Below are 27261 nucleotides of genomic sequence, written 5' to 3' on the forward strand. Positions count from 1 at the left end.
TTGATGGTCCCAGGGTCGCGCGCGCCCCTTTAGTCATCGCAGGCCGGGGCGGCGACGCCCACCTACTTGCCCCCAACGTTCTAGAGTGCAGGTGTCATTTCTGCCATGACGGATCACTGCTGCTTTGCCCTGATCGGCGCTGCGGTGGTACTCGCTGCATGCGTGTACCTCGTGTACCTGGTCCTTGAAATCTATGTGCTCCCTGGCAAACCGGTACGTATATCTGACACTAACAGTAGATGTCGACCTATGGTGCGAACGTCAAGATGCGTGGCGCTGGTAGCTGGGCCCTGGTGACAGGTGCTACCGACGGTATCGGCCGTGAGTTTGCTATGCAATTGGCCAAGCAGGGCTTCAATGTGGTGGCGGTAAGCCGTACTGCGGAGAAATTGGCTGCGCTGAGCAAGGAGATTGAGCAAAAGTACCCTGGCACCAAGACGTGCTACTACGCCATGGACTTCCTGAAGGCCGGCCCTGCGGAGTACCGCGGTTTGGCGCAGCTGATCAGCCACCTCGATGTGGCCGTGCTGGTGAACAATGTGGGTATGTCGCATGTCATGCCCGTGCCGTTCTTGGAGATGGACGAGACGGAGATGCAGTCGATTTGCGAGGTGAACATCATGGCGACGCAGCGTGTGACGCGCGTCGTGGCCCCTGGCTTGGTCAAGCGTGGCAAGGGTCTGATCCTCAACCTCGGCTCGTTCTCTGGCCAGTGGTGCACGCCGCTCATTGCGACGTACGCTGGCAGCAAGGGTTTCCTGATTGCGTGGAGCCAGGCACTGGGCGAGGAGATGCGTCGTGCGAACGTCGATGTGCAGCTGCTCAACACGTACTTTGTCGTGAGCAACATGTCGAAGGTGCGTCGTGCCTCGATGATGGTGCCGTCGCCGACGACGTACGTGCGCCATGTGCTTTCGCGCATTGGCCGCTCGTCCGGTGCGCTGGGCCGTCCGTTCACGCTGACCCCCGTGCCGTCGCATGCGTGGATCGACTGGGCGACAGCGCACCTGCTCCCGAAATGGTTCCTTCTGCGCAAGGCGTACGATGTAAGCCTCGACACCCGCCGCCGTGCGATCCGCAAGGCGGAGCGTCAGGCCAAGGCACAGTAATGGACTATGTATGTAGCTGCTGCATCAATGCGTAGATACGCCGGAATTGGTACGTAAACTGAGCCGGGTACAAGAACGGCCGCAAATCAAAGCGGTTGTCGTCGGGACTGTACGACTCAGCATGGTACGCAGGGGTGATCGTCGTCATCTTATGGCGGTTGCGCGCGTACTCAAAGAAGAACAGCTTGACTTTCGCGACAATGGCGTCCGGCGAGAGGCGCGGCGTCCACATCGGAAGCAGCTTGACAAACATGCTATATGGCCCACACCGGCTGATCTTCCGCAGGCGGCCCAGCACGGACAGCTCGTCGTACGTCATGCCCATATCTGCCTCATCGCTCTGCACATAGTCTTTGGTGATAGGTTCCAGTTCGGCTGTCGGCGGCGCCTCCAGGAACGAGGCAAGGATCGGCAGATCAAACGCCGTTTGCGCATACGCGATAAAGCGCTTCAAGTCCGTCTTGGAAATGCTTCCGATCGGATTCAAGTCAGCGGACGAGTTGTCGTACTTTGTCAGGTAGCCACGCAGACTTTCGTCCACGTTCGCACTGCCGAGCACTAGCAGACCACCGTACCGCCCTTGGACCCAGGGCGCGAGCTGCGCAAAGAGGTACGCCAGCACCATACGTGATCGAGCTTGGATGTTTTGCAGCGCCAGGTTCTCTGCGGGGCTACCGCCATGCACCTTGAACTGCGGCGTACGGCCTGTGACCGTTGTAAACACACGCAGAACCGCCGATACGACGCTGTCAATATCAAAGTTGTAGTGGTACGATCCAATGGCCTTGGCAAGGTCCCGAGCACGATCCCTGGTAGCCTGACTCGAGTTGGTCGTGCCCATGTAGCATGTCACAAAGAGGCGCTGCGCTAGCGCCTGCGGCGACTCTGGCACCCATGTGCTGCCCTCTGCCTCGCCGACAATACGACGCGCATCTTGCAGGACCTGCTCATTGTGGCGCTCACATGCCTCGCATACCAAGCGGCACATGCTGTGCACAATCACCGCCGTCGCACACGAGTCAATGCCGCCCGACAAGGGCAGGAGGAAGCCCTGGGTACGTGATCGACGCAGGTAGTCCCAGAGCCAGCACGCTGGGCCCCGCGCAATTTCCTCGGCGGGCGTGTGGTAGTGCACACCCTGCGCCGGAGTCGTATGCAGCTTGGCAATGTCCACCACATCGTACATCAAACGCTCCGGGACGTCAATCCGCACGGGCCCACCCACCCGCATGCCGCCATGCCCGGCACTGAGCCACGCTGCTTGCATACCGCGGCTTTTCGATACGCGGTGGGCACGCACGTCGCCCAAGTCCACTGTCGCTGTGACGACGTCCACATCTTCCAGCCCAAACTGAGCGCCTTGCGCCACAATCTCGCCGTTCACGGCAATGAGCGCACACCCATCGTAGTACAGCCGATCGCCATCACATCCACGCTGGTTGGCGTACAAGTACACGCCGCCAAGCTTCAATGTAGCCTCACGAATCAGCTCGACACGACGATGCAACTTGCGCAGCTCATGGTGGCTGCCACTGGAGTTCATAATGATCTCGGCACCTTGCAAGGCGTGCCCAATATGCGGCGACGTAGCTGTAAACAATTCTTCACACAGCTCCACACCCAGCACCGTGTCGGCTGTCTGCAGAAGGGCATCGCCAATCGGTACCTCGGTCTGCCCTGTGACGTCAGTGATGCACGACGGCAGCGTCAAGCTCTCTGTCTCATGCGGCCGCATCCACGGCGAGAAGAAGCGCATCTCGCGGTAGTTGCCATCGTTGGCCAGCCACATTTTCGGGCGTACATGCAGCACCTTTTTGTTCATGATAGCAATGCGGCAATTGTACAGCGCCGCCTTGTGTGTCACGGGCATACCGACGTCACACAGGATGCCGCATGTCACATCCGAGTCAAGAATCTCGGCCAGGACCTGCCAGGAGTGCAGCTCGGTATCGCTCTCGAGGAAATGATCGTAACACTGCCGTTAGCCGATGCAAGTACCCACACCATAGCCTCTGCCATGTTAGCCGACCTAGCCTACGTACGGAATCTCCAGCTCCGGTCCGATACGCAACGTACTTCCTGCCGCCTTTGCCAGCTCAATGGAGCGCACAATGCGATCCCGGTTCCCGTCAAAGTCAAGCGCCCACTGGTTCAGCGAGCAGGTGGATACCGTCCTGGGGTCCGTTAGTGATCCGCGTAGCACGACTTACAATCGCGACATGGTGGAGGTGCAAGGGGAACCGACGACGACGCCCTTCCCTCCTCGGCGTCCCCCCCGCATCGGTATCTCCACATCGAGGTGGCATCGCGTCTCTACGTACATCGGCACTGCACAACAAGGGTACACACAGGCCGCCCATCTTCAATAGGCTCAATAAGATGCTCACGCACACGGCACGGCCCAAAATCAGCGGTCCAGCGCGCTAGCAGGGCCTCAATCTCACCCGGCTGGATCCGTGCGTCGATAGGCGGTGCGTCATAGGTAGCAAGGACCGTACCACGTCGTTCGATGTCCACATCCATCGGCGCATGCACAAAGTGGCTCAGTACGATCCATCCATCCGGCGCTAAAAGACGCGGAAGGTGGGGGAGGCATGCACGCGGCCAGAACCGCACGATCCATAGCATGTCATACATCGGGCGTGGCAGCACATGCACGGCCCAGTCTGTGAGGGTATGAGGCGGCGAAGGCGCACTGCCACGGGGGCCAAGAGGGATGGCATAGCCATCCTCAGTGAGCTGCGTAGGAAGAAAGCCCTCGCAAGCTGTCTCGGTAGACGTCTGCATGAGATGCAAGTCCGACAGGAGCAAGGAAGCGCGATCCAGCGCCGCCCGCCATCGATCCACCCCGGTCCCCCGCCAGGCCTGCTGTGCAGAGCGGGCTTGTACTAGGGCATACGCCAAGTCGCGGCCTGCACCACACCCTAGATCCAGGATCGTACAGGGCCCTGGCCGGTCAGAATGCAAACGAGCGTCTACGCAGCGCTGAATCACGGGCGCCGGGGTGAACAAAAGGTGTGGTGTATCATCTTGCAAAGACCATACCTGTGCTGCCTCCGCCCAGGCTTGGAACGACGTAGGCGATAGAAGAAACGTGGGGTATGGCGCCGTGGCCACGGCGCCTTCCGCCTCCGTACCAATCGCAAAGATCGCGGCAATGGCCCATCTCTCGGTAGGCACAAACGTGGAGGCGATGAGGTCGTGATCCTGTGCGTCACATACAAGAAGAAACGGCACACCACGTGGGGGCAAGGTACTGAACCGCGAGCGCAACGCGTCGATTCCTGCGATCGAGACCGCATGAGCAATATGGCCCTGCTGAAAGGCCGCAGGCGGGCGCAGATCCAGGCACAACTGCCGGTCCCATGCAAGAAACGACGTGCGCACTGCGTCGAGGGCCATAGCTACGCGCGTATAGTGGAGGGGGATCGAACAGGTCGATGCAACAACACTATAGAGAAAAAAACAAAAAAAAACTACATGAACACATGGAGCACGGAAGCTTCATCGCAAACGCGTCACGCTACCAGGAGTGCGGCGGGGACCCAGGGGAGTCGAAGCGGACACACGCTTCGGTGGTGCGACCTTGGACGGTGTATCTTGAGGTGAAGGCTTATTGCCACGCACGCGTTGCCGAAGAGAAGGCGAGATAATACGCATCTCGCCATCCTGGTCCAGATCATCATCGTCATCTCGCTCGGAACTAGAGTGGAAGGAAACGCCTGATCGCCGCGGCGTCCGGCGCACGCTACGCATACGAGGCGATTCCATGGCAGAAAGGCCCATCATGTAGCCACTCAAGTCGCTACCACCTAGCAAACCGCTGCCCGTCATATCAGCACCGCTGCCACGCAGCAGCCCGCTAATCGTCGGTGTAAGGCCCATCGGCATACGGCCAAAGGGCGTGCCTGACGCGCCCATGGGCGTCATGTTCACATTCGAGGGGTACATAGACGTGAAGCCACCATGTCCCTTGGTCGCAGAATGGGGAGCAAGACCAAGGCTCTGTGTGAGGTTCAAATGCTGGGGGCTCGAGAACTGATCGCCACGCGACTCGCGCGAAGCTTTCATCGAGCGCACTGTAGGGCTCGCCGGCATCTCATTTGTGCGCGAGAGGCCATGCGAGGACATGCGAGGGGTAGGATCAATACGGGTAAACGCAGCCAGGGCAGCACGATCCGATGACGTACGCTTGGTCAGCGACGACGGGGGCGCCAGCGCCAGACCGCGGCGAGCCGAGTCAGGCGCATGCCGAGCGTCGCTCGGGCTGGGCATATGGCCATGTATCGCATGTGCATTGCCGCCACGCAGCGGCGTAGATTGGAAGGACGATGGCATATACAACTTGTTGTCCAAGAAGCCAGGCGACTTGGTCATGGCCATCGAAGAACGAGAGGATACTGGCACGTTCTGGTCGCGCATAGTAAGTACAGAGCGAGGCGGCGTAGGCGCCACCTTGGTGACCAACGGCGACACAGGTTTGGTGCTCGACGAGGTTGACATAGAGGTCGGCGCCGGGGTGGACTCCTTCGAAGCGACCGACGCGGGAGGCTCAGAGCCGTTCGCGGCGGCCCGCTCCGCCGCAGCAGCGCGGCGCTCCTGTTCACGCTTCTTGCGGGCCCAACGACGCTTGCTTTCCAGCATGCGCTCACGGCGCTCCGCTGCGTTGCGGGGGCGATTCGCATCGCGGTCCCAGCGAGTCCGGCGTGGCTGTACACTGAGTGGGATTGCATGCTTGTCTTGGAGATGACGACGCCAGATACTGCGCGCATGCTTGCCCACATAGCGCTTCTCGCAATGAGGGCACACAAACACATTGGCGTTGGGGCCACCTTCGCCGTCCAGCTGCGCTTGCCGTGAGAGAGCAAGAAGGTCATCCATGTTGGGGACACGACCCGTGGACATTGTTTGACTCGTGTCAGAGGAAATGGAGCCCCATGTTTCGGAGAACGAATCGTGACGAGCGTCCATCTCAGGCGGACGCTCTTGGCTAGGGAGGGAATACGGCGGGATATTGGTCATCTGCATCATCATAGGAAGAGACTGGGCATCCATCATGGGGTAGGCGCCCGTGAAGGGCACCATAGTGTAGCCATTGGGTATGGCATTGGGGGGCATACGGGCCATAGCAGCAGGGTCAGGATGCATGGCCATTGGGAATGGGTACATGGCAGCAGGTGCAGGAGCGGCCGCGGCCGATGGATGCGGCGGCGCTTGCGCCATCAGGGTGGGAGCGAGAAGGTTATGTTCCGCATCAGAGCGGTACATCATGTACCGCGATGGCGATTGCCCACTGCCTGGTCGCTCAGCCATGGGCATAGGCATCTCCCAGTAGGGAGTTGTAGCAGTCGCACCTGGCGGCGGCGGTATCGTTGGCGCCCACATCCAGGCCGAGGGATCGCGTGCTGCTCCAGGAGGTGCCTCGAGCGACGCCGCTGAAATCATCGGCTACAAGAGAAACGGAACGAGGGGAAAGCCAATGCCACGCAACGTCGCTAGCACAAGCGACAGCAAAGGATGCAAGCCGGAGCCTGGAAGCCCTGCGCACGAAAACAACACACTTTATTGCCGCCCCGGCCAACTAACACAAGGTCGCGTTTACATCACGTGACTATAAACAAACCAGGCCCGCGACCACAGCGAAGGCCAGGGCCGCGCATGTGCCTAGGAGCGCTGGGGCGGGCGCAAACCATGCGCCATTTTTACAAGAGTTGCAGGACCAATCTAGAGAGGTTAGAGTGGTATATACGTACCAGAGAGAGGGGTATAGGCTTGGGGGAAATAGAGAGCAAATTGGGCCATGTTGTTTACCTGGAATTCTCCACCACGAGGAACATGGTCAGGTCCGTTTTCGTCGTAAACAATGAGGCGGTACGTAGCCGCCACAAGATCCGGCTGGCCGTGCGCCTGCGCATCAAGGCGGTAGCCGTAGGGATACCACGTCACAGCCGTAGCATCACCGGGAATGCCGCTAGGCGAGGGGGCTATGGGGTATGTGTTGCCGTTAGCTGAGCAGGACGCCGCGACAAATAGGCGAGCCGGTGTCTTGGTGAGCGAGGTAAATTGCCAGCCGAAAGTGATGGATTCATGCGGTGCAATTTTGTAAAAGGATTGCTGCGCGGTTTGCGCAGGCTCTGTGATGGTTATGCCGCCGGCCTGAAGGGTATCATCATCTGCGCGTGCTTGCAGCACGGTAGTCGGCGTGGCCGCCCTCAAGGAGGTGTGTGTGGCCGTAGGAGCGCCAGGATGCTTGGCGGCTACCAAGCAGGCGCATACCAGAAGCCATACACACGCGAGCGCATACATCGCTGATCGCGTCGCAACACTCTCAGCCTACCACGAGCACGTCCAAGCCGCTGCGCATCACGTGGAGGACGTGTGCTTTGTAGATGATTGATTTGCTGCGCCGTAGACAAAACATGCACACACCTGCATAGCCTGCAGTTGCGCGACATGGGGTAGGGACGTAAGCAAAACGCCCGCTCGCGCCGCACCGCGTGCATCTCCGCTTCTCATCTCTCTGGACCCCCCGAGGTGCGCGTCATTGATTGAACGCTTGGCATAGGCGTCTTTAGGCGATGGCCATCTTTGGGAAGAAACGATCCGAGAAGGATCGATTGCAGAAGCAGGGACACCAGGACTCTCAGTCTGATACAACGAACAATAATGGACTTCCCGGCCTAGTGTCGAGGTTTGTACCGCACTCACGCACAGAGAGCGATTCACAAGGGACGCAGGCGCTGGAAGAACCGCCGATGATGCGAACGTCTATTGGTGATATGAGCACGTCGAGTCTGCATCGATCAGGATCCCTACAACACAACTCATCGCAGCCACGAGCCTCGTCGCGTCTCTCGCGGGAGGGCATGACACATACGGTGGATGGGCCTATATCTCATCCACCCGAGTACGCGTCGATAGGCATGGGTACCGAGAGCGAAATCCATGCGCCTGTAAGCACTGGCGCGGCTGGGCTCTCGACGACCAACCCACTTCCGCCCACGCCGGTCATGACGACGGACGGCACGTCCCCTGCGATGACGTCGGCGCCGGGGCAGGCTGGCACGTCGAAGACGGACCGTGCACGACAGCCCAACGTGGTGTATCCATGGAGCAAGAAGGTGATTACCATGAATCCGCCGCGTTTCTTGGATGAAACACGTCGGCCGCCGCCCGGGGTGCTGAGCCCTCCGCCGTTCCCTCGCTATGGCCATGCTACGAATCAGGCCACAGGACCGAATCAGGAAGTGTTTATCTTCGGTGGGTTGGTGCGCGATAGCGTGAAGAACGACATGTACATCATGCGCGTGGAGCCTGTGCAGATCCAGCGGGCGAGTGGCATTAAGATGGACATTGCGTTGAATGCGACGCTCATTCAGACGTCGGGTCATGCGCCCTTGCCTCGTGTAGGCCATGCAGCCGTGCTTGTATCCAACGTATTTATACTATGGGGTGGTGATACCAAGATCCGACCGGACGATCCGCAAGACCAGGCGCTGTACCTCTTGAACCTCAACAACCGGGAGTGGACGCGTGTAGCCGCAGGCGGATTGCAGGGCACGCCCGGTCCAGTGGGTCGCTACGGGCATACCTTGTCGATTATTGGCTCGAATCTGTTGGTCTTCGGCGGTCAGCTGGACGAGGAATTCTTCAACGAGCTCTGGCGCTTCGACCTCAACAGTCTCAAAGAGACGCCGGTTTGGCAGTTGATTCGTCCTTCGACAGCGCAAGTGCCGCCGCGTCGTACGGGCCATTCCTCGGTCACGTACAAGGATCGGCTGTATATCTTTGGCGGTACCGATGGACAGTACCATTACAATGATACATGGTGCTTCGACTTTGCGACGCTCACATGGACGGAGCTCAAGTGTGTTGGCTACATCCCAGCCCCTCGTGAAGGTCATGCAGCGTGTATGGTCGACGATATTATGTACATCTTCGGTGGCCGTGGCGTCGATGGTAGTGATCTCGGCGACTTGGCTAGTTTCAAGATCTCGAGTCATCGCTGGTTCATGTTTGCGCATATGGGCCCTGCGCCATTTGGGCGGTCAGGTCATTCGATGGTGAGTGTGCAGAACCGGATCTTGGTGATCGGTGGTGAAGCATTCTCGGGCGACGTGCAGGATGAGCCGAATGCCATGCATGTGCTGGACACCGCCAAGATCAAGTACCCTGTCAAGACCGATCGGTCGCAGGGCACGACTGGCAAAGCCCCCACGTCGTCGGAGGCGCCCACGGGCTCGGCCCTGCCGCAGGACGTGCCGACCGAAGCGGCACTGGCGGAAGGCGCAGGGGCTGCGGCGGCTGGGATGGCCGCTACGGCTGCGACTGCGGCTGCGACCACGCACGAGCCCAAGCCGGAGCTTGTGTCTCCTGGCGAGCCATGGTCCACGATGCCCAACGGGCCAGCGCCGTCCACGTCGGCGCGAGAGACCTCGGCCCCCCCTGTGGCTCCTACGGAAGCGGACGTGCCTACCTCCGCAACCACGACACCGGCCACGGGCACGGAGCCGGAACTGCCTGCGCCGTCGGACCCGGTGGACGTACCATCGCCGCCCATGACGACAGGCGCTGCGCCGGCGTTGTATGCGTCGCCGCCTATGGCCACCGAGTCGCTGCCCGCGCATGGGAATGAGTACATGTCCGACTCTCAGCGTGTGCCCACACCCACACCGCCAGCCATGCTCGGCGCTCCGATCGCCTCGGCATCGCAGCCCACGACCCCCACGACACCTACGCCTGGGGTGACGACTAAGATGATTCTGCCAGGGCAGCAGGGCATTGAGGTCATCCCACCGCAGGCTGCGAATGAGCCGGCGCAGGCGGAGATTCGTCCGCTGCCCACATCGGCCTCTACGCCGGCCATGCCGGCGGCAGGCCGTGAATCGCCAGCGGCGGCGGCAACCGCAACAGCAGCCGCGGCAACAGGCGTCTCTGCAGCGGCAGCACCGACGCAGTCGCCACCACCACAGCCGCCGTCGTTGCCGCCACGGTCCACGTCGATGGCGTCGCTGCCTACGCCCAGCACCTCGACGCCGGCCCATCGTGCAGCGCCGCCGTCAGCGGCCGTCCATGGTATCGGCTCGTCGCATGACACGGCCGCCCCTACGCAGGCGCAGAGCAGTGAGCGTGAAATGTGGCTGCTGTCCATGCTTTCTATGGCTGTGAAGCAGGGCTTTGTCCCACCCGCACGCGCGCCGACATTTGACGAGGTGCTGGATATTGAGCAGTGGGATACAGGCGCGGACAACAGTGTGAAAGATGCGCAGGTGAAGAGTCTCTTGACGCTTAAGACGCAGATCACAGCGCTTCGCTCGGAGCTTACGAAGCAAGTGCATGTGGAAGAGAAGCGCGTCGCGACGCAGGAGCGTGCGCGTGTCGCCGCCCTGCAAGAAGCTGCGTTTTACCGTGCGAAACTCGCAGCGAACGAAAGTGGGCATATGGATGAACGCGCACGTCTGGACCGCCAACGCATCCTCCAGCTGGAGAAACTATTGAGCAACGTGACGCGCGAGCATGCCGAGGTGGAGCGCAAAGTCGCCATGCTCGTTGATCAGACCAAGTTGGAGTCGCGCTTGCGGCAGTTGGCAGAGGATCGGTTGGCGGAGACAACCAAGCGAGCCCTCGCCGCGGAAGAGTCGCAGTTGAAAGTGTACGAAGAGTATTCGGCGCTACAGAAGCATTCGTACGAGACGGAGGCCATGCTACGGGATCATGCTGCACAAATCTCGACGCTGACTTCGCGCCTGGCTGCGCAGCAAGTCGAGCGCGATACGCTGGAAGACAAGGTATCGACGTCCGCGCGCTCGGCCGATACGAGTCGTGCGATGCTCGCACAGCTGCAGGAGGCCTTGACGGCGGCGCATGCGCGGGCCGCAGAGTACGAGCGGCAGCGCAGTGAGCACCAGCGCCAAACCGAGTCGCAGGCGCAGCTCGTGCAGGAACTGCGTCGGGACTTGCAGGCCAAGACCAACGAGCTCGATGCGATGACGCAGCAGTACGAGCAGCAGTCCCATGACCTGATGGACATGCAGTCGATGGTGAACAACTTGCAGCGCGAGGCGCAGGCGAATCGCGAGGCAGCGACGGGCGGCCTGGCGCAGCTCTTGGCAATGCAGCAGGCTGGCCAGGGGCTGCATGATGCATCGGGCGATGCGACGCGCGATACGAATGTATCGCATGCCTCGCATCTGCAGGCGCTGCAAGACGAGGCGCAGCAGCTGCGTCAGCTGCACGACGAATCGCGTACCTCGCTGACCAACATGGCGGCGGCGCTGCAGCAGGCGACAGAGCGTGGCAACCAGCTGCAGCGTACGAACAACAAGCTGTTCGCCGAAGTCACGACGCAGCGCAAGCAACTTTCCGAGGCACTGCATGAGCTGGCCATGCTGCGTGATCAATCACAGACGTCGCGGGCCGACGACGTGCATCATGCACGCGAGCTCGAGGCGGCGCAGATCCGCAATTTGGCGCTGCGACAACTGCTCCACGAGAACCATGTCGATGTGCCAGACGACGAGACGCTCGCCGAGCCCGAGTTCCTGCAGTCGCGCCGCACAGCCGCGCTCCAGCGCGAGCTGGAATCCCACAAGCGCGCTGCAGAACGCAATGCGTTGGATCTACAGCGCGCACAGGACCAGCTGCATCGCCTTGGACAGGAATGGGAATCCCACCGCCGCCAAGGCATCGGCTCACGTCAGGAAATCGAGACACTGCGCCGACGTGCCGAGGAAGCCGAGCGTCGTCTGATGGAGGCGACCGAGGCGCACGAGCAGCGCACGTCGCAGCTGGAAAACGACTACCTCACAGCTGTCCAATTTGTGCGCAACACTGAGAACATGCTTCGCCGATTGAAGGACGAGCATCTCAAACTGCGTCAGGATAATGCTGAGCTGCGGGCGATGTCCGCCTCGTCCTATCGCAGTCCCTAACGTTGCGCGCGCCTGAGAGGAGTCGTTGGTTTTGTGACTTGACATTTATGGATATATATATAGCGATTCTACCTCATGCAATGCCATCCCATCTCGCATACAATTTACCAGGCAAAGGCCGAGGGCGGCATAGACTGAAGAGCGGCGTCAGCGAGCGTATACGTACCAACTTCGCAAGGCGCGCCACAAGGCCACTCAGCTGTAGCAGCGTACCGACCCCTTCGAGAGTGCGCATATGTGTCCATCCGATTTCCTGCGCGTGAGAAGAATACAACAACGTACGCGAATAAAGTCAAGCTTGACAGGCTCCGGCAAGGTATCCATCGTCTTCACGACACGGAACAACGTCGTGACAATGTCCAGCGACGAGTAGCCTAGCGACCACACATCGTCCAACTTGTCCAGCGCGCCGTCGACGTCGCCCGTATGACACCGCGTCAGAATCTCTTGGATGATCAAGGGATGTGGCTGATCACATACTTTGAACACATTGTCAGGGCTCACATAGCCCATGCCTGTCCAGGTCGACTGCAGATTGTTGATGGCCTGCCGCATATCGCCCTCGGCGGTGAACACAATCGCCGCGAGGCCTTCATCGGAGTACTGCACCTTCTCCGCCTCGCAAATCTGCACGAGCCGACGAAGAAGCTCCTCGTCCGTGATGCGCCCAAATCGGAGGATGGCACATCGACTCTGGATCGGCTCGATGATTTTGTTCGACTGGTTGCATGCAAAGCAAAAACGCGTCGTCGACGCGTAAATCTCCATAGTACGTCGCAACGCTTGCTGTGCACCCGGCGTCATACTATCCGCCTCGTCCAGAATAATAATCTTGTGGCGCCCCGGCGGAAGTGACACCTTTTTCTGTGCAAAGACCTTGATTTTGTTCCGGACCACATCGATACCGCTGCACGTAAGATCATACGCATGCCTTACATACCGGTCGTCAGAGGCATTCAATTCCAAAACGGCTTCCTTGTACGCATCGCCCAGCAAAGCATGCGCAAGGCAGTGTACACTGGTCGTTTTTCCGATACCAGGCAATCCCTACTTGTCAGCGTCAGCACGACCTACCGATACAAGCAGATGCGGGCAGTTGCCATTCTCTTCAATGGCTTTCAAACGCTCCACCGTCGCAGCATTCCCAACCATATCGCGTAGATACCGCGGGCGGTACTTCTCGACCCTGCACCATGAGAATGCACTACAATACATACCATGGCAGCTGATACCCAGGCGTGGCACTGCTTCCAGACATGCTCAAGGTAGCGCCCACGCACGCGTGGAGCGAGCGCGCGGCGGCGCGTCCTGCGTCCCCAGCGTCGGCGAGAATAGCACGTGATTCCGACGCACCGGCCACAAGGAAGCGTGTTGAGGGATAGGTACAGACTATGAAAGCGCACCGCGCGCATCCCGCGGTGCACGCGATACGTAGATATAATGCTCCAGACGCAGAGAATGAAGGCATACCATGCCCATGAATAGGCCAAGCAGACTGGCTACACCGAGGACGCCGTAGATCTGAAGAAGAAACGGCGCCCAGGACCGCCAAACCTTCCATGGCCATCGGATAAGAACCGTGTAGGTGGTATAGTATAGGTAGCGTACCGGCGTGAATAAGTGGTACAGAAATGTGGATGAGGCTGCGAAGATTTGATGAAGGCCATGGGCCAACTGAAGCCACGGCCATAGGAAGAAAGCAACGACGCCGTCTGCCATTCGTGCAAGCCGTCCACGAGGAGGCGGCGTAGGCATCAACGTCACACTGGATGCTTCCGTGGTAGAAGGTGGGGGGGAGGTATCCATCATATCCCATGGCAAACTGCCAAAGCGGAGTTGGTACTGACTCTGCCACAGTCGATCCCGTAGCTCGGCATCACGCAAAGATCCAGGCAGAGTATGGCCGTCCTTGGCACTGCTAGGTTGCTTGGCATACACACAGATCCAGCACAAACACAGCACGCTCACAAGCACGCGGAGCCCTAGCGCAGGGCCAGGGGCCCCGCCCATGACACGAGCACGACGTCTGGGCATGTGGAGGAAAGGCAAGCGCGCAGGAGGGCCGTGCTTCGTTCGTGCGGCCAATGTTCGCACGATCGATGGTTATGACAGCAAGGTCGCCCTACCTGATAGATTACGATGAATTGCCGGCCTACGGTACGTGCAACAACACTTACACGTAGCCAAGCATGGACCCTACGTCCAGACAGGGTACCGTCGGCCAGGCGATGCAGCAGCGGCTATCGCCTCGTCCTCCGAGACAGTCGTGGTGACCAGTGGAGTCGATTACCCAAGGACGACCACTTCGACGCTGAAGCAGTTGTACGTACATGACACATTCTACAAGTGCTGGAAGAGCGTGTGGTGTTACTGGCACAATGAAACTATGAACATTCATACGCATTTGTGGGGCTCAGTCCTCGCTTTCATCGTCCTTCTCTTGCAGCTGGCCGACGTGCATGGATGGCTCCCCCCCGGGCCATGGCCCATCTTATCGATGGAATCGTTTCCGTCCCACAATCCACTAGAGCTCTTCTCCGATTTGGGATTGCGGATGAACCGCCTTGAACGACTTCGAGAGCCGAGTCATGGCGACCTCGCGGCCATGACGGTCTTTTTGCTCTCCGCCATGCTCTGCTTGGGCTGTAGTGCGACCTACCATACGCTGGCCTGCCATTCACACAAAGTGGCACAGAGCTACAACCGTCTAGACTATGCCGGGATTGTGATCCTCATTGTCGGCAGCAATGTCCCTGCCTTGCACTTTGGCTTCCACTGCCATGGCATGCTGCGTACCATCTACATGGTCATGGTCTTTTTCTGGGGCATGCTTACGTTTTACGTGGTGACACAGCCGCACTTCACCTCGCCCAAGTACAAAGCCCTGCGTGCCTTTTTGTTTGTCGTGCTTGGTCTTAGCGGGATTCTGCCGCTCCTCCATGGCCTCTATGTCGCGAAAAGCTGGCATTTCGTGGCAGACGTCCTAGGCGCCAAGTACGTGATGTACAGTGGCGCGGTGTACATTATCGGTGCTATGATCTACGTGGCCCACTTCCCTGAGGCCAAGTTCCCGCGCACGTTTGATTACATTGGCGCCTCGCACCAAATCTTCCACGTGTGTGTCCTAGCCGGTGCTTTCTTGCACTGGTTGGGCGTGCGTCAGGCATATACGTTCTGGCATGCGCTAGAGACGCTCTCTGGTGAAACGGCGCAAGACGCGGTATGTTACGCCTTGCACAAGGCAATCGGTGTATAGTTACGGCGCTAACCGCTCAATCGTCCACGATGATGCATCTGTTAGAGGCAAGTCACTGTGCGGGTCGCGAACATAGCGGAATCGATCGTGTAGACGATTGTTACGACCCGTCCAAAACTCAATTTCGTCAGGCACGACAAGATAGCCACCCCAGTGGTCGGGCACAGGTACCTTGCTTTCTTCAGTAGGATGCTTGAATTCACGCTCACATGCCGCCACGAGATTCTCCAAGGCCTCCCGCGAGGGAATCACTTGGCTTTGAGGACTTGCCCAGGCACCGATACGGCTGCCGATGGGTCGCGAATCAAAGTACGCCTGCGAAACGTCTTTCGGGACACGTTCGGCCCGTCCAAGCACACGCACAGACCGGTGCAGTGTCGGCCAGTAGAAGGACAAAGAGCACCATGGATTCGCAGCAAGCTCATCGCCTTTGCGAGATGTATAGTTACTGTAGAAGTAAAAGCCACGGTCATCAGCCCCTTTCAGGAGAACGGTACGAGCACTAGGCCGCGGCTTGGATACACTCCATTTGGTCTTGTCTTGCATGGAAGACGACGAGGCAGGCGCGGGTGCCTGGGGGAGCGACGTCGTAGATAACGTCATAGCTTCCGGCTGAGGTACGCCTACCTCCAGGGCATGCTGGAACCATTTCTGGAACATGGCCATCGGCGTCGGCTCCAGTTCGGATGCCTCCATACCGTCTGTGACGTACTGATTATGACTGGTGATCTTCGTACCAGCAGGTGTGACCAACATGGCGAACAGGGGGGGAGGGACAAATACCCCGGCCGGCCGCTATGCTCCGCCCATCAGGGGGATGTCACACACCTACACTTGACCAAGGCGCCGCCCATATGGACGCTCGCAATGTCGACGACCGACAAACAAGGAAGGAGGCAAACGCCAGTGAATTCTATACATACATACGACTGCTATGGAGCAATATGCTACCTTAGCGGAACATGCGCAAATAGGCCAGTAGCAAGGCTCCCGCACCGGTAGCCACACCAACAAGGTACTGCATCGTTAGGTGGCGCTTCTCATACATACCTGTAGCACATTGAATTTAGCACTTTGGATACTCGTACGGATACCTGCAATCTCCGACTCGATCCGCGTATCCACCTCCTTGATCTTGAGCGAGTGCACGGAGGACTCGTCACGGATTCGGCCTAAAGGGTTAGCTCGCACGGTCGTGTTCGATCACATACCTTTCTCCAGATTCAGATCAAGACGCACACCCGCCGTAGTACGTGCAATTTCCTCTCGAAGACGCTGCTTCAGCTTTTCGACATCCGCCATGAGTCGCTCATTTTCCGACTTCATCAGCACAAAGTCACTGCGTTCCAGCAGCTGAATCTCCGACTTTAGCTTGGCAAAGTCGACCTTCTGAGTATAGTTGACACGTTCCGCTTCATCACGTCGCACAAGACCGCGCGCAAAGTTCTCAATGCTCTCGTTGATCACATCGGACATGGCCGTGACAAGCACATCGGCTTGTTCACGTGTAATGCCCGCGTCTTGAAGGCGCTGCACGAACGCATTCGAATCAAAATGAGCCGAACGTCTCTGCACAGCCGCCACAAACATAGGTCTGGCATAGATAGGCACAGGGAGGCCACGGCCTGCGCGAGAAAGCAACGATACGGCTTGCATGGCCCAACGTTGTCGCGCTGCAGAATCAACGAGCGACGCTGGGTGCATAGAGGGACGTGGAGGGAGGGGCCTAAAAGGAATATATTTTTGATGATATCATGACCTACTAGGGGATTCGGATCGGGTATGAACAGGCCAGGCGAGGGACAGTCGTCGAGCAGGCAGAACACAGGCTATGGCTGCGGACTCGGGGGTGTGCGGTCCAGCTGTTGGCGACACAATTCCACGTTGCTTTTAACAGCGCTCATCTCTGTACACGGTTAGTGTGATGATACATACGGATTCGTGGATCAGACACAATTACAAGTATGTAGGTACTTGACGTCAAGGCATCCATGTAGGCCATAAAGGTCGAAGTACGTAGCTCCAATGCCTGCACCTGGTATTGTGATTCCCTGATGTTAGAAAGCTAGTACGTACAAGCATGAAATCTTGAAATGCTTTACGAGTTCACTGATACGTTCGAATCGATCATCACTCAAAGTAACACCCTTCTTAGTAGCAGGTGAGGAATCGGTGACCAAAGAGCCTGTGAGGCCCGCTAATAGAACCTTTTCAGTATCGTTTTTGTCCTGCATCTTGACAGTATAGGTATCATGATTGTCCATGTCTTCATTCTGGGTTTCCCGTTGGAGCCGTGAAAAACGAGACATCATGAGAAACGTTGCCTTTTCAAAAAGGACAATCTCTGTCGCAGAGCACATATCGGCCAAGCTCGCAAGGTGCGTCTCAAAGCGCTGGACTTCAGGCACAATCGTATGCACAATGTTGGACCATGCCTTGTATAGTGTAGCGTCCCAAATACTGGTAGCATAGCAGTGTAGATGCATGCTATCACGAGCATTGGGCGACGAAGCATGTTCCTTCAGTACCTCCCGGATTTTTTTGCGCAAGTCCTGCACGCGGCTCATGTACAGCTCTTTACGACGTGACGGCTCAATCAAATCCATCTTATGCAGCAAACAGAATACCTCCGCATCAGGCGAGTGAGTGTTAAGGGCAGAGACACAATCCCTGTCACGTAAGACGAGCCAGTGCGAACCACATACATACCTGAAATAGCGTAGATCCGATTCCCATTCATGTGTGTCATCATTCTCATCTTCCGTGCTCACCACATCCACGACGTAGATAAGTGCACCCACGGCACTGAACACCTGGTTGCGTTGAGCGTTCATATAACTATCCATATACGATTTCTGACCACCGCAATCCCATAGATTTAAAACAAGGTTGCCAGGAAAGCGTACATGCGAGTGTTCGACTTCAATTGTACTGCCCAGTCGTTTGGTGTCTTCCGAACGATACGACGAGAATATAAAAGACCGCATAGAGGTCTTGCCCGTACCGGACTTGCCCATCAATAAAATCTGCTGCGTTAGCGTCGACAGCTGCGCAGCCCGTACCTTGCGTTTCATCGTCGGACAACGGCAGGAAGAGGCCTGTCAGTGGGCCCTCGCCTACGAGCGGCGTGGAGAAAAAGCCACGTGGCTGATAAGAGGACTACTCTACAAGGGGAAGAAAACAGCGCCGCGGGCGCTACCGCTTACGCCCACGCCGCACTTGGGACGCCTTGGCTGGCCGTGGCGCTGGCGGCGGCGGCATAAGGGCCTGCTTAGCTTGGTCTATGTATTCTTGAGAGAGGTACAACGTAGATTCGTCGACACCGACATCGTCACGCCAGCATTGGGGAATCTGTTGCAGCAACACACGTCGGATGTCAGCACAGGTGCTGGCGCTTTTGTTGCCGAATTCGTTGCTAGGGTCGTCTCGGCGCGATGTCGTGGGAATTCGGACGCCCAAGTAGGCCCCAAGTTCGTCTTGCCATACCGACGCCTTGTACCCCCGCATTTGCAAGTCGTACTGCACGGCAGAGGCAATGGCACGTGGCATGGCTTCCCATTGGTCTTGCACAATGGCACGGTAGCGTGGCGATAGATAGTACAATGCATGCAGTCGCTCATGCGCCAGAGATACTTCGGCCTTCGAGGCGAGCGCGGAGATTAGGTAGGTAGCAGGCGTAGATGGATGAAGTTCGCCATTGTCTTGGAGAATACCACGCTCCAGCAAGTCAGCCAACAGGGCATTCTCTTCTTCAGAACAGTGCGTATGCCACCACGGCAACAAAGGATCAGGATCCGAACGGGGCTCCGTAGCCAAACGGAGAGCTTGCAGCCATTGCGCGACGTACGCCAATGGCAAATTGAAGGCTTCGTAGTCTTTGCACACACGTGCCTGACGTGCTGCGTCCCATGTTAAATAGGTACCAGCATACTTTTCAGACTCATAAAAGCACTCAATACGCGCTAGCGCCGCATACTGGACAGCTGCTGCCCCAAACACCAACGTCAGCACAGGTCCGTGCGCTTGCCCCCAGAACAGCGCAGGCATTGCGTCGGAGTCGAAGAGGTGGAGGTGGATCCAGATCCATTCGGCCGTAACACCCGTGCAGTGGCCTGCGTGATGCACGGGCACGCTGGCAGGGACCCGGCACGAGGCTCACGCACGGTTTCGCAGTGTACCACAATGGCGACATCTAGTACGCCAGTTGAATCGTGGAGCGTGAAAGACGGCGCGCAGGTCTCGTCAGGCACCCTAGCCCCGTTGAAGAGCCAGGGTGCAGCTGCGGGCCTGGCGGCAGAGTCGCATGCGACGCCCGTGGAAGAGCCTGCGAAGCTTGCTGACAAGGCCCCTGCCCCAACCGCGGTGGCGACCGCGGCGGCATCGTCGGCGCCTTCTGGTCCGGATATGGCGCCGACAAACAATGTGCTGCCTACGTCGGATGCCTTGCAGAGTGAGAAGAGGGCCGAGGAGCCAACGGCACGTCCCTTGTCGACCATGGCCTCAGAACCGACAGGTATGAACCTTTCGTCGTCGTCGGCATCGGCATCGGCATCGGCCCCCGCCGCCAACATGGCACCGGGTGGTAAGGTGCGTCTGACCAACTACCCGACGATCAAGAACGCCGTACTACCCGCCGAGGGCAACGGTAGCTTTAGCAATGTGCATCTCGCGCTGTTGATCTTTTTCGCGCCGGCTGTGCTCTTGCGTTTGATTCCGTTTGTGAAGCCAAGCTGGTTCGGATGGACGTCGTACATGTTCCTAGTCGCCCTGTGCGGTGTGCCTGTGGCCATTGCCTACTGGACGGTGATGAGTATGTACGGCCCTCGTATCAACGAAAAGGTCAAGCTGCCGAACCGTCCGATCGAAGACTACTTGGACATCAAGGACCCTGATCTGCGCCGCAAGTACAATGGCTACAACAAGATCCCTATGCAGATCTTCTGGGACGCTTACTTTGACGGCAAGATCGAGGTCAAGGGCGAGATGCTGGATGTGTTGGAGTACCGCTGGGACTGGGCTGCGATGCACTTCACGCCCGAGCTGTTCCGCTATGTGCTCTTCAAGATGCTGCCGGATGTGCTGCTGCACAGCTCGCGTCAGGATGAAGAGCAAATTCGTGACAACTACGACCGAGGCAACGACTTCCACGAGTGGTTCCTGGGCCCACAGATGGTGTACACGACCGGTATTATTTCGGACCCGAACCGCGAAGAGACGTTGGAGGAGTTGCAGGACAACAAACTGAACCTTGTCTGCTCGAAGCTCGCACTCAAGCCGGGAGACCGTGTGCTAGACATTGGCTGTGGCTGGGGCACGCTTGCTACGTTTGCCGCGAAGAACTATGGTGCGGATGTGACGGGTGTGACGCTGGCGCAGAACCAGGCGGAATTCGGTAACGAGCGTCTCGCGAAGAACGGCATTTCGCAGGACCAGGCGCGTATTCTGTGCATGGACTACCGTGATATTCCTGTGAACCCTGGTCACTACAACAAGATTGTCTCGCTGGAGATGGCCGAGCATGTGGGCATTCGTCACTACGCCAAGTTCTTGAGCAACGTGTACGACTTGCTGGACGACGATGGTGTGATGGTGTTCCAGGTCGCGGGTCTGCGTCCGCGCTGGCAGTACTGGGACCTCATCTGGGGCCTGTTCATGAACAAGTACATCTTCCCTGGTGCCGATGCGTCGTGCCCGCTCAACTGGGTGATTGGCCAGCTGGAGCGTGCTGGCTTTGAGGTGCGTTCGTGCGATGTGGCGGGTATCCACTACTCAGCCACCATCGACCGCTGGCTGAAGAACTGGAAGAAGAACGAGGCAAAGGTGAAGGCCAAGTATGGCGACAAGCTCTACCGCATCTGGCTCTTCTTCCTGGCCAGCTCGGTGATTATTGCGCGCGAGGGTGGCTCGAGTCTGTTCCAGATCACGGTGACAAAGAACCTTAACGCTACGCACCGTATTGAGGGTGTGGAGTCGCATGGAAACCTGCTTCCTCGTCCGTACCCGGGCAAGAAGTACGTGAGTGTGTACAAGTAATCGGCCATGGCTGTTGTCGTAGATCGATGTAGGGCCTTTCCTCCACTCGGCGATAGGCATACAAATGCAAGCAGGCGAGAGACTTCTTTACCTAATCTCTCCACACATCGATCAATGATGACTTCATATCTTATCTGGCCGGCGGGTAGACAACTTGGCACCCCTAGAGCGTACGTGTCTGATAACGAACGAGATAAAAGACGGGCAGAGATGAGGATGAGATTGACAAGCCAAGATGTCACCGCACCCTTTGGACCCCGCACTCCCTGAGGAACTGGAAGCTGCTGTAGAGTTTATCAAGCAGCGCTTTGACCCTGATGTCAACATTTTTTGGTACGCTGGCTCGGTCTATGAGCCGCCGAAAAGCGAGCTACTACCGTACCTTCGCGCGGAACGTCAGGGAAAGCCTAGGCAGCCCCCTGCGCGTCGTATCACGATCTACTTTGGTATTGTGCACACGCCGCGCAACTTTGAAGCGGTGGTAGATCTCGGTCAAGGCGCCATTGTCGGTTTCAAGGAACTCTCGCGCGTGCACCAACCGCCGCTCGTCCTAGCAGAAGTGGACATTGCGCGAGAGGTCACACTCACTTCTGAACTCGTCCAGGCCGAAGCGAAACGTCTCGACATTCCCATGGACCTCGTCTTTGCTGAGCCATGGGATTACGGTCGTGAGGATGAACACGAAACTCCGCGAAGCTCGCAGGTGTTCATGTACATGCTGAACCCGGAGACATGCGAGCCTGAGTCCAACCCGTACGCTTTCCCACTGGACTTTATGGTGATTGTCGATCTAGAGCAGCGCGTCGTATCGAAAGTGGTCCATCTGAACCTAGAGGTAGACACGATCAGCAAATCCGTGAAGAATGGCGGGTACAAGTACAGCCGACCTGTCGAGCCTGAATACGTGCATGAACTTCAGTCGCAAAAGATGCGCGAGAGTGTCAAGCCACTGCGTGTAGTACAGCCCGAGGGCCCGAGCTTCAACGTGCAGGGCCAGCTGATTGAATGGGAAAAGTGGCGCTTCCGCGTAAGCTTCAACTGGCGTGAAGGATTTGTGCTGCATGATATTTGCTTTGACAACCGCGAGGTTATTTATCGCATGGCCTTGGCGGAGATGTTTGTGCCGTATGGTGACCCACGCAAGCCGCTCAACCGAAAATCGGCCTTTGACTTGGGCAACATCGGAGCAGGCAATGCCGCCAACAATCTCGGCCTCGGATGTGATTGTCTTGGTGTGATCAAGTACCTAGACGGTTACCTACTGGGTTCCGACGGCAAAGCCATGAAGATGCCCAACGTCATTTGCATTCACGAAGTAGATGCAGGCATCCAATGGAAGCATACCAACACAGTGACAGGAAAAGCTGTTGTTGTACGTCGCCGTCAGCTGCAGCTGCAAATGATCATCACTGTGGCGAACTATGAGTATGCATTTTACTTTATCTTTGATCAAAGCGGTGAAATCATGTTTGAAACGCTGGCCACTGGCATTCTGAGCACAACGCCTATCGATCCAGACAACAAAGATCCATGCGCCTACGGTACACGTGTGGCACCAGGCGTATTGGCACCGTACCATCAGCACATTTTCAACCTGCGCATTGACCCAATGATCGACGGTCATGACAATTCGCTCCAGGTGGTGGATAGCGTGCCGATGCCCCTGGACAAGGATACAAACCCGTACGGTATTGGGTACACGACGGAAACGCGCACCGTCACAGTGTCAGGCACGGAGCAGATTGATGTGAGCAAGAACCGTGTGTTCAAAATCATCAATTCAAACAAAATCAACCCCACCACACTGCAGCCGGTGGGCTTCAAACTCGTGCCCATTGCCTCACAGATGCTGCTTGCCGATGAGAATTCGTGGCATGCGCGTCGGTCCAACTACTGCACGGATCCTATTTGGGTCACGAAGTACAAGGACGATGAGCTTTACCCCGCAGGCAAGTTTACGAGTCAGTCCATTGGCGACGATGGCCTGCGCCGCTATGTCAACCGCAAGGATCCTGTGGAGAACGAGGACATTGTGATTTGGCATACGTATGGATTCACTCACAACCCACGTCCAGAAGACTTCCCTGTAATGCCAGCGGAGACGGCTCGTGTGCTTATCAAGCCCAATGGGTTCTTTGAGTACAATCCTACCTTGGATGTGCCGCCCAGCAAGCAGGCGTTCAACCAGAGTGTCTCCTACGAAGACAGCAAGGCCAATGCTGCGAAGAAAGGCACATGCTGTAAAATGTAAGAATGTATAAACCTTTGCTTTTGATAGAGAAGATATGAGCACGATAAGACCGTAATGATCAAGTATGAAAATCAAGATCGTAGCGTTGACACTATAGGGTCTATGAATGAAGAAAGCAGTGGCAAGCAGATTCTGTATGCGGACATAGTCGAAAAGAGAAGGACGGGCATGCATACCCACGCTCTAAGGCAAGAAGAGCACCTCTACCACGCCCATATCCGTGCATCATTAGGAAAGAGGGGTAGATACAGACGTGCGAATCATAACAGCAGTGGGCAAATCACATAATATACATGTGCCGATCTTCAGCCAGCAAAGCCAAAGGAATTCGACGGCATCAAAGGAGACGGATTCGGCACAATACGCACACGCGATACAGGCATGGTGTCTTGCACGCTGCTCAGCGTCGGAGACGACAAGTCCTTCGGCAGTGGCGGCAGCGGCGGCAGTTCCTGCTCACGTGCCTTCTGACGCAGGTTTGAGGCCGATCGGCTGTAGCGGGCCGCAATCGGCGTCACAGAGGGGTCAGGCAGGAGACTCTCTGGGGGCGAGCCATCCGCACGACGCGCGTCAGGTATGCGAGGTGTAGAGCCAATCGACGACGGACTCGAAAGTGGCGGTGTACGACGACCCATATCAGGCGAGAGAGAAAGCGAAGAGAGATCGTGTAGTGTCAACGCCTCCTCAAATTCGTTGGAGACTTGCAGTGGTGCAAATACGCTCATACCCTTTTCTGCCCGCGTCGTGGGCTGCTTTGTCGAGGGCAACTCCGTGTGACGCGTAGATACAGATGTATTTCCTGTTGACTTGGAGGAGGCCATAAGCGGGGAGGCACGCACCGTAAGGCGAGACGTCTTGTTGGGCACAGAAGGTGCAGCATCTTTGGGGAGCGGTGGGACCTCCGACGACGATGCCATCAGCAGATCGCCCATAGACTTCGCCGTATGCAAGTGGTTGGCAGGACGTGAGGATGGCATAGTCTGAGGTGCTTGTGGCGTCCTGCTAGAGACAGCAGCAGCAGCTGGCGTCGCAGCCTGGTCAGCTGGCGTGGGCACGGCGACAGGCACAGGCGTCACGCTAGATGTCGGCTGCACCTGGGAACGCTTGGCCTCATCAAATGGCTTACCGAGCGTGGCCGCCTTGCTGCCCGCAGCAGCTGTGGCGGCCGGGGGCACAGCCGTAGCTGTAGGTGTCGACTCCGTGAAGGCGGAACCACCTGGCACGTCCACAAGAACATTACCGTACTGGTCTTTAGCCATCATTTCTGGCAGCAGAGGCAAACGGCCTGTAGCAGGGTCAGCGCCTGTACATCCACTGCGGCAGCAAACACAGGGGCAAGTCGTCACACTGCCATTGACCTTGGTAGGCTCTGCGCCCTTCGGGGTCGGGAAGTACGTCAAAAGTGGTTCACCACGAAGACTACGCACACCCAAACGTGCGCGTGCAAAGTGCTCCGAGTTTTGCGGAAGCAGGGCCGGATCCAAAAGCTGTCCGCCTGGACCACGAATGAACTGCTCCGCCTCAGCTTCTTTGCTGCGAGGATGTGCCACAGAAGCAATACGAGAACCCATACCAAGACCAAGACGCTCCAGCTCATGCACGAGGTCCTCTTGGATTTGTCCTGCTAGCTTTGCCACAGACAGGGTCGGGGGCAGATAGCGACTGGGGGGAATGATCGTGTCAATGACAATATGGTCACCATAGTCGCTCACAGCGGTTTGCACGTGCTCCGTGGGCACAAAGCTCACAGCACTATAGCCCATCGTCACAGTGGCATTGGATTCATGCCTCACGGTAGGCGGAGGCACGGAAGAGGCTGTCGTCATAACGCCAGCCCAATGTCGCGAGATCGGTAAAGAGCAGAAGCGACTCAAGCAGACCCGTGGAGCCCGTTGGACTTTACATTTTTATGCAAGTGTCATTGGTATATCGAAATGATGTCACGTGATTTGACCGTCAGGCATTGGAGCGGAGAAATGTCTGACGGCAACAGGCGCTTTCCCTGAGGGGCGACGCTGAAGTTAAGCCGCCCAATGCTCGCTGCGTTCAGGCCAAGTATACTATACAGAATGGACGTCATGGGAGCCTATACATGATGAGATTGAGAGGATAGGTCCATACTATTTACGCAGTACGAAGGATCAAGTGCACACCACTGTCTGTCTCGACAATATCGCTCATAGCACCCACGGGGAGAGCGAACGCCGCCTCTTCGAACGGACGTTGCATCTGACCCCGGCCAAAGCTGCCCAGATCACCTCCAGAACGAGCAGAAGAACAGTCACTGTATGGTTAGCCAATGGTCATACGTACGAAAACTGCTGCGCCAGTTCACCAAACGCCTGCACAGATGGGTGCTCGCCCAGTTGTTGCTGGTACGCTTTCAGCTGCGCAATAGCCTCCTCTTTGGAACGTGTGATGGTCTTCTCACGCCAGCTGCTCGGTCGTCGGCTCTGATTGTGCTTCACAAGCAAGTGGCTTGCACGCACATGTGCTGGCCCGCTTTGCGACGCCTCACCTAGCAAATGACCGCCAGGCAGTTTGCGTGCCTGCTCTTCCGAGATACCCTCCGGCAGCTCCCACATCGACTCGTGTGTTTGGGGATTGTAGAAGTATGGAAGCTTGCGCGAGTTGCTAAATCGAACCTCCCATGCAGACGACATGTTCTTCAAAGCGAGGACGTGGCCTATGTTGCCACGTCCTACTCCTGTCGACATACGCACCTCGTGCATGATCACGTAAGGTGGGGGAAGCAAGGTGGAGGGGTTTCATGCATGCAGCCTGCAAGCTCATTTAAAGGTTGGCGCGCGTTTCTGTGCACGGGTGACCAAGGTGTCGGCGGTGCAGAGAGCGCGGACTGTGTCTCCTATGACGCCCGCAAGCGCAAGACGTTCCTTCCCAATTTCCCTGCCACATGCCCATGGGTCACATCGGTGGGTGCGACGTACAAGTTTGATTCAGAAGTCGTCACAGTGACGAACTACACATTCATTACATCGGGTAGTGGCTTTTCCTACCATTCCCCACGTCCATTCTACCAGGAACATGCTGTGCACAAGTACCTTGCGGAGTACCAGCACGATAAGGATGATCGCTGGTTCAATCCGCTCGGTCGTGCTTACCCTGATGTGTCTGCCCAGGGCTCACGCTACGTGATTGCTATTGACGGCGAATTCAAGCTGGTATCAGGCACTAGTGCTTCTACCCCGCTCTTCGCTTCCATGGTAGCGCTGCTTAACGATGCCAGCTTCGCCAAGGGCAAGCCAGCCTTGGGCTTCTTGAACCCATTGATCTATAAACGCCTTGGTACGAATGCTTTCCATGACGTGGAAAGTGGTTCTGCCGAGGGCTGTGGCGGTATGACGGGCTTCGAAGCACAGCAGGGCTGGGATCCGGTGACTGGTTGGGGTACGCCAAACTTCCCTGCGCTTTTGGAAGCGACCTCCAACTTGTAAGGACTCCGGTAGATGAACAAATGAATTTCAGTACGATGGCGACCTACAAACGGGTGGGGATCATGAGAGGCGCTACCCTGCCCATGGCATGTGCATCAGAAATGCGCACCGGAAACGGCCCCGATTGTGGTGTGACACCCCCCTCTATTCGTCCGCCAAAAAAGGGGCTTGGGAGACGCACGCATGATGGGATATCTATGCAAACGAATATGCGCGCCAGAGATGT

The 27261-nt window shown here is 57.5% G+C and overlaps 18 protein-coding genes across 18 annotated transcripts; 6 read left to right on the forward strand and 12 right to left on the reverse strand.

Annotated features, from left to right (window-relative positions):
• Positions 1 to 105: 105 nt before the first annotated feature.
• Malapachy_3759 (17-beta-hydroxysteroid dehydrogenase) lies at positions 106 to 1109 on the forward strand (the record flags this gene model as incomplete). The annotated part of the gene is made up of 2 exons (XM_018138218.1): positions 106 to 213; positions 240 to 1109. 2 exons carry the CDS (start codon positions 106 to 108, stop codon positions 1107 to 1109), a joined length of 978 nt encoding a protein of 325 aa, XP_017991945.1.
• A 4-nt stretch (positions 1110 to 1113) lies between these two features.
• Positions 1114 to 3330, reverse strand: Malapachy_3772 (glutamine-dependent nad synthetase with gat domain-containing protein; the record flags this gene model as incomplete). The annotated part of the gene is made up of 4 exons (XM_018138231.1): positions 1114 to 3084; positions 3112 to 3121; positions 3152 to 3283; positions 3320 to 3330. The coding sequence occupies 4 exons, from the start codon at positions 3328 to 3330 to the stop codon at positions 1114 to 1116; spliced, it is 2124 nt and encodes a 707-aa protein (XP_017991862.1).
• A 92-nt stretch (positions 3331 to 3422) lies between these two features.
• Positions 3423 to 4511, reverse strand: Malapachy_3809 (hypothetical protein; the record flags this gene model as incomplete). The annotated part of the gene is made up of 1 exon (XM_018138268.1): positions 3423 to 4511. One exon carries the CDS (start codon positions 4509 to 4511, stop codon positions 3423 to 3425), a length of 1089 nt encoding a protein of 362 aa, XP_017991768.1.
• Positions 4512 to 4613: 102 nt separating this feature from the next.
• Malapachy_3805 (hypothetical protein) lies at positions 4614 to 6554 on the reverse strand (the record flags this gene model as incomplete). The annotated part of the gene is made up of 1 exon (XM_018138264.1): positions 4614 to 6554. The coding sequence occupies one exon, from the start codon at positions 6552 to 6554 to the stop codon at positions 4614 to 4616; it is 1941 nt and encodes a 646-aa protein (XP_017991585.1).
• Positions 6555 to 6811: 257 nt separating this feature from the next.
• On the reverse strand, positions 6812 to 7415 carry Malapachy_3779 (hypothetical protein; the record flags this gene model as incomplete). The annotated part of the gene is made up of 2 exons (XM_018138238.1): positions 6812 to 6833; positions 6859 to 7415. The coding sequence occupies 2 exons, from the start codon at positions 7413 to 7415 to the stop codon at positions 6812 to 6814; spliced, it is 579 nt and encodes a 192-aa protein (XP_017991871.1).
• Positions 7416 to 7687: 272 nt separating this feature from the next.
• On the forward strand, positions 7688 to 12040 carry Malapachy_3760 (kelch repeat-containing protein; the record flags this gene model as incomplete). Its single annotated transcript, XM_018138219.1, has 1 exon — positions 7688 to 12040. One exon carries the CDS (start codon positions 7688 to 7690, stop codon positions 12038 to 12040), a length of 4353 nt encoding a protein of 1450 aa, XP_017991908.1.
• A 104-nt stretch (positions 12041 to 12144) lies between these two features.
• Malapachy_3778 (p-loop containing nucleoside triphosphate hydrolase protein) lies at positions 12145 to 13298 on the reverse strand (the record flags this gene model as incomplete). Its single annotated transcript, XM_018138237.1, has 6 exons — positions 12145 to 12174; positions 12207 to 12293; positions 12323 to 12947; positions 12981 to 13087; positions 13115 to 13226; positions 13258 to 13298. 6 exons carry the CDS (start codon positions 13296 to 13298, stop codon positions 12145 to 12147), a joined length of 1002 nt encoding a protein of 333 aa, XP_017991870.1.
• Positions 13299 to 13429: 131 nt separating this feature from the next.
• On the reverse strand, positions 13430 to 14074 carry Malapachy_3814 (hypothetical protein; the record flags this gene model as incomplete). The annotated part of the gene is made up of 1 exon (XM_018138273.1): positions 13430 to 14074. The coding sequence occupies one exon, from the start codon at positions 14072 to 14074 to the stop codon at positions 13430 to 13432; it is 645 nt and encodes a 214-aa protein (XP_017991958.1).
• A 50-nt stretch (positions 14075 to 14124) lies between these two features.
• Positions 14125 to 15296, forward strand: Malapachy_3797 (hypothetical protein; the record flags this gene model as incomplete). Its single annotated transcript, XM_018138256.1, has 2 exons — positions 14125 to 14197; positions 14224 to 15296. 2 exons carry the CDS (start codon positions 14125 to 14127, stop codon positions 15294 to 15296), a joined length of 1146 nt encoding a protein of 381 aa, XP_017991619.1.
• Malapachy_3784 (pyridoxamine 5 -phosphate oxidase) lies at positions 15297 to 16052 on the reverse strand (the record flags this gene model as incomplete). The annotated part of the gene is made up of 1 exon (XM_018138243.1): positions 15297 to 16052. One exon carries the CDS (start codon positions 16050 to 16052, stop codon positions 15297 to 15299), a length of 756 nt encoding a protein of 251 aa, XP_017991826.1.
• Positions 16053 to 16248: 196 nt separating this feature from the next.
• On the reverse strand, positions 16249 to 16952 carry Malapachy_3786 (hypothetical protein; the record flags this gene model as incomplete). The annotated part of the gene is made up of 3 exons (XM_018138245.1): positions 16249 to 16314; positions 16347 to 16468; positions 16508 to 16952. The coding sequence occupies 3 exons, from the start codon at positions 16950 to 16952 to the stop codon at positions 16249 to 16251; spliced, it is 633 nt and encodes a 210-aa protein (XP_017991600.1).
• A 173-nt stretch (positions 16953 to 17125) lies between these two features.
• On the reverse strand, positions 17126 to 18370 carry Malapachy_3787 (ras-related gtp-binding protein a-like protein; the record flags this gene model as incomplete). Its single annotated transcript, XM_018138246.1, has 4 exons — positions 17126 to 17202; positions 17232 to 17347; positions 17373 to 17966; positions 18006 to 18370. The coding sequence occupies 4 exons, from the start codon at positions 18368 to 18370 to the stop codon at positions 17126 to 17128; spliced, it is 1152 nt and encodes a 383-aa protein (XP_017991599.1).
• Positions 18371 to 18491: 121 nt separating this feature from the next.
• Malapachy_3810 (hypothetical protein) lies at positions 18492 to 19343 on the reverse strand (the record flags this gene model as incomplete). The annotated part of the gene is made up of 1 exon (XM_018138269.1): positions 18492 to 19343. One exon carries the CDS (start codon positions 19341 to 19343, stop codon positions 18492 to 18494), a length of 852 nt encoding a protein of 283 aa, XP_017992003.1.
• Positions 19344 to 19478: 135 nt separating this feature from the next.
• Malapachy_3766 (sphingolipid c9-methyltransferase) lies at positions 19479 to 21329 on the forward strand (the record flags this gene model as incomplete). The annotated part of the gene is made up of 1 exon (XM_018138225.1): positions 19479 to 21329. The coding sequence occupies one exon, from the start codon at positions 19479 to 19481 to the stop codon at positions 21327 to 21329; it is 1851 nt and encodes a 616-aa protein (XP_017991914.1).
• Positions 21330 to 21564: 235 nt separating this feature from the next.
• On the forward strand, positions 21565 to 23580 carry Malapachy_3764 (copper amine oxidase; the record flags this gene model as incomplete). The annotated part of the gene is made up of 1 exon (XM_018138223.1): positions 21565 to 23580. One exon carries the CDS (start codon positions 21565 to 21567, stop codon positions 23578 to 23580), a length of 2016 nt encoding a protein of 671 aa, XP_017991912.1.
• A 305-nt stretch (positions 23581 to 23885) lies between these two features.
• On the reverse strand, positions 23886 to 25406 carry Malapachy_3806 (hypothetical protein; the record flags this gene model as incomplete). Its single annotated transcript, XM_018138265.1, has 1 exon — positions 23886 to 25406. The coding sequence occupies one exon, from the start codon at positions 25404 to 25406 to the stop codon at positions 23886 to 23888; it is 1521 nt and encodes a 506-aa protein (XP_017991586.1).
• A 298-nt stretch (positions 25407 to 25704) lies between these two features.
• Positions 25705 to 26243, reverse strand: Malapachy_3774 (rotamase-domain-containing protein; the record flags this gene model as incomplete). The annotated part of the gene is made up of 2 exons (XM_018138233.1): positions 25705 to 25864; positions 25894 to 26243. The coding sequence occupies 2 exons, from the start codon at positions 26241 to 26243 to the stop codon at positions 25705 to 25707; spliced, it is 510 nt and encodes a 169-aa protein (XP_017991868.1).
• A 111-nt stretch (positions 26244 to 26354) lies between these two features.
• Positions 26355 to 27035, forward strand: Malapachy_3767 (tripeptidyl peptidase; the record flags this gene model as incomplete). The annotated part of the gene is made up of 1 exon (XM_018138226.1): positions 26355 to 27035. One exon carries the CDS (start codon positions 26355 to 26357, stop codon positions 27033 to 27035), a length of 681 nt encoding a protein of 226 aa, XP_017991913.1.
• Between the last annotated feature and the right edge of the window lie 226 nt (positions 27036 to 27261).

This window comes from Malassezia pachydermatis (assembly GCF_001278385.1).
Source record: "Malassezia pachydermatis strain CBS 1879 chromosome Unknown scaffold4, whole genome shotgun sequence".
NCBI classification, from domain to species: domain Eukaryota; kingdom Fungi; phylum Basidiomycota; class Malasseziomycetes; order Malasseziales; family Malasseziaceae; genus Malassezia; species Malassezia pachydermatis.